Source organism: Austrofundulus limnaeus, unplaced genomic scaffold (genome assembly GCF_001266775.1).
Source record: "Austrofundulus limnaeus strain Quisiro unplaced genomic scaffold, Austrofundulus_limnaeus-1.0 Scaffold425, whole genome shotgun sequence".
In the NCBI taxonomy this organism is placed as follows: Eukaryota; Metazoa; Chordata; class Actinopteri; order Cyprinodontiformes; family Rivulidae; genus Austrofundulus; species Austrofundulus limnaeus.
In genome coordinates this window covers 18,576-21,803 of record NW_013952827.1, presented here as the reverse complement: position 1 = coordinate 21,803, position 3,228 = coordinate 18,576, and the positions used below count along the sequence as shown (strand labels likewise).

At 40.0% G+C, this 3,228-nt stretch overlaps 1 protein-coding gene across 1 annotated transcript in view; it reads left to right on the top strand.

Annotated features, from left to right (window-relative positions):
- The window catches only part of pvrl2l (PVR cell adhesion molecule related 2 like), a gene marked incomplete at its 3' end in the record, with an annotated part of 31,418 nt that overhangs the window by 24,974 nt on the left and 3,216 nt on the right, over window positions 1-3,228 (top strand). Inside the window, 1 exon segment of the mRNA XM_014024510.1 lies at window positions 1,812-2,105. Within this exon segment, the coding sequence (XP_013879964.1) occupies window positions 1,812-2,105 (294 nt within the window).

The following is a 3,228-nucleotide window of genomic DNA, read 5'->3' as shown; positions in this document are numbered from 1 at the left end:
CTGTAAAGTAGCTGAAACTAACATTAAAAATAGCCAAAAAGGCAGAATAATGCTAAAATTAGCTAMATAAAATCAAAGGAGCATGTTTGCTAAATTAAGCAGAAAAAATGTTGAAATTAACACAAAAAAGGTTAAAACTAGGTTCTTCATATGACCCCAGTGCACCAGAACTCAGAAGTCATCAGAACAGATTTATTGCTTTGGATAGGGGTTCGGGGCTTGGGTGGGCTCATTGATGGGCCTGACTGATAGCCCTTCATCTGAACTAAACAACAAAAGAAATCTGAAGCTCCTGTTGAGTAGTTTGAGTTATGAGCAGTTTTGTATGTCCAGACACCTTCTATTCAGGTGGAGCCCCCTCCTCAAATATGGGGTCCATCATAAAACCATTGGCTGGTGCAGTGTAGGTTGGACTCATCTACATTCCTGCCAACTTTCATGTTGATCAGTGCAGCTGTTTCCATGACACGTCTGCTCCAAAGTCTTAAAGAAAACGTTTTCTTAAATTTTGCACACTTCATTAAACCGTAACTGAAAAAACTGACAAAAAAGCAGCTAAAAGGAGCATAAAAACTTAACTAGCAGAGAGAAGATGAAACAATTGGTGAAGAAAGCTTAAATTAGCAGAAACAAGCTGAAATGAGCAGTGAAAGATGCTAACAAATGATTTAAAGGAGACTTTTAATTTCTATGAGAAAACAGCTGAAAAAGCAAAATAACTCAAAAAATAAAAATTGTACAAAAACACAAAGTCATAGCATAAATGTCTTGAATGAAACGATCATTTCAAGGTATAAATTAGTTGAAATGGCACACAAAAAGCAGAAACAGTTATATGGATGTTAATAGTGTGAATGCGTTATATTGACACAATAACTTCAAGATAAAATAGCTACAACTCTAAATATCWCAAACTAGGTAGGCTTCAATTAAAATATCTATTTTTTAAGATATTTGTCATCATTCTTAACTTCACATTATTTAATTTTARGTGAGTTTATCAGTTTGTCAAAAGCCTCAGCTCCAACTTTTGTGACCGATTGTCAGGTTTTCCTTTTAACCATGAAACCTGTGTTTCATGTCGCCGTGACGGAGCTGTCAGTCATTCAGGTGGAGGGAAAATGTCTGCAGTCAGGCAGCTGCTGTTAGAATCCAAGTAGATTTAAAAAAAAAGAATAGTCTCGTGATGAAACAAACGCCAATCTGCGCAGCAGGAGCCGGCTTCGATGTGTCACCGGTGCCGGAATCAAAGAGCCGAAGCTCGACGCTCACCAACGGAGCCAGAGGCAAGATCTGAACCTCTGACCAGAATCAAGGAGTCGCTGGTGATTGACAGGTTCACATCAGAAAAAAAGGTTTGCAGGCAATGTTTCAAAAGTTCGGGAGCGAATCATAAAATGAGTTTAAGGAAGCTGGAAGTGTCGGAAAATAAATCCAGTCACCGATAATTTTCTTTTTCCTGCTGCCAAAACAAATTACAGCTCAGAGAAAGAGACGTTGGAGGAAATCAGTGAACCAATGGTCACTGWGAAAAGTTGTTTTTATAACCTAAAAAAACCTTTCATGAGTTGGAACTGTTCAGTGAGAGACCAAACGTCAGCTGTGCCTTTTCAAAGCTGGATGAAAGCCTGTTAGATGTTTTCTGAAAGACATCTGGGTGAGTTTCAGTGAGGCGCTGAGCGAGCTCACCTTTAACAGATTAGATGTCTGCTTCTTTAAAAGGAAAATACAAAGAGAAGAGAYGACTCGTGGTCCTTTCCACACCGCCGTATGCACACATTTCATCCTTTCCTTCCCGCCTTTTCTTCCAGCGAAACCCAAGAACTCGGCCAAGGCCGAGACGGTGCGGGCCGGCAGCAGGTCTGTGGTGGTGGCCCGCTGCGAGGCGCTGGACGGGAAGCCAGCGGCCACCATCAAGTGGCTGGCGTCGGTGGGGGGGAACCACTCGACCAGCACCACCAATGGGCCGTACGGCACGGTGACGGTCCGCAGCGAGTACCGGCTGGTGCCCACGGCGGCGGACAACGGCAGGGAGGTCACCTGCATGGTGGAGCAGAAGACCCAGGAGCGGCCCTGGACTCAGATCCTGAAGCTTTCTGTGGAGTGTGAGTCAAACTTTGTCCTTTCATTCTGCTTTTGTTCAGTCTTTTTATAATAAACACAAAGTTTCTACTTTTCTCTTTAAATTATCAAAAACAAACTGAGGTTTTTTGCTTTTTAAGAGCTTTAAAGTCTTTATTTCATTAATGAAGATCATTTATTATACTTTAAACTAAATGTGAGAAAATCAGAATAAGAATTAACCATAAAATCAACTTTAAACTGTAAAACTGATCCTTATATGTTTAATTTGCAAACGAAGACACGTTTTGTTCTCCAATAGCTTCCTATAATCACATTATTCTCCTTCTATTATGAGGTTTCCTCTAATTTTATTTTGCCTTTTAATCCACTTTGGATTAAGCGTTCAACAGCAGGACACGATTAGACAGAGCGTCTTCAAGTCTGTTTTTTTAATTTAAGATATTAATTTCTAACTGTGAAAAATACATCAGCACAGAATACATGAAGTGAATCAGCAAATAAAACACAAGCTGATATSAGTGATTTTAAAATACTTGAAACCTTATTAGGTTTTTATTTATTCCAGTTTAATTTAATTATATTTTTATTTTTTCTGATTTATTGAGGATTGAAATGTCTTAAAGTTTGAGCTTGATTTATAAAACACTGAACACAATTTATTCATGTTTGTTTGGAACACATGCAGGAGCACGTATGTCAGAGTGCACATGGACRGAGGTCAAACAGCCTGTGTATTTGTTGGTGAAGGTAAAGTTTAAGACGTATAAAAAAAGACTCCGATTTGTAAAAAGAGCCGTGAGGCTTCCAGATGATCTTCATGGTTCTTTTCTGCACAGATTTACCATAAATATATTGGCCTTATTTAGGATTGTGGTCCTTTCTGAACCCGTGGTGGATCAAACCAGTGAGCAGTGGAGGTCTACACGTCTCTGGACGAACATGTTGACTCTAAWTCAGGACGGGTTTTGTCTAAATAAAAATGTGTGTGAAGTGGAGTCGTTCAACAAAATGTCCTTCAGCTCAAACTGCTGCTCACAGTTCACTCAAAACTCTGAAGGTCTCGACACACGGGGAGCGACAAACTACAGCGATTAACGGCTGTCATCACAGCCAGGGTGAAACCCGACACACGGGATGCGATAG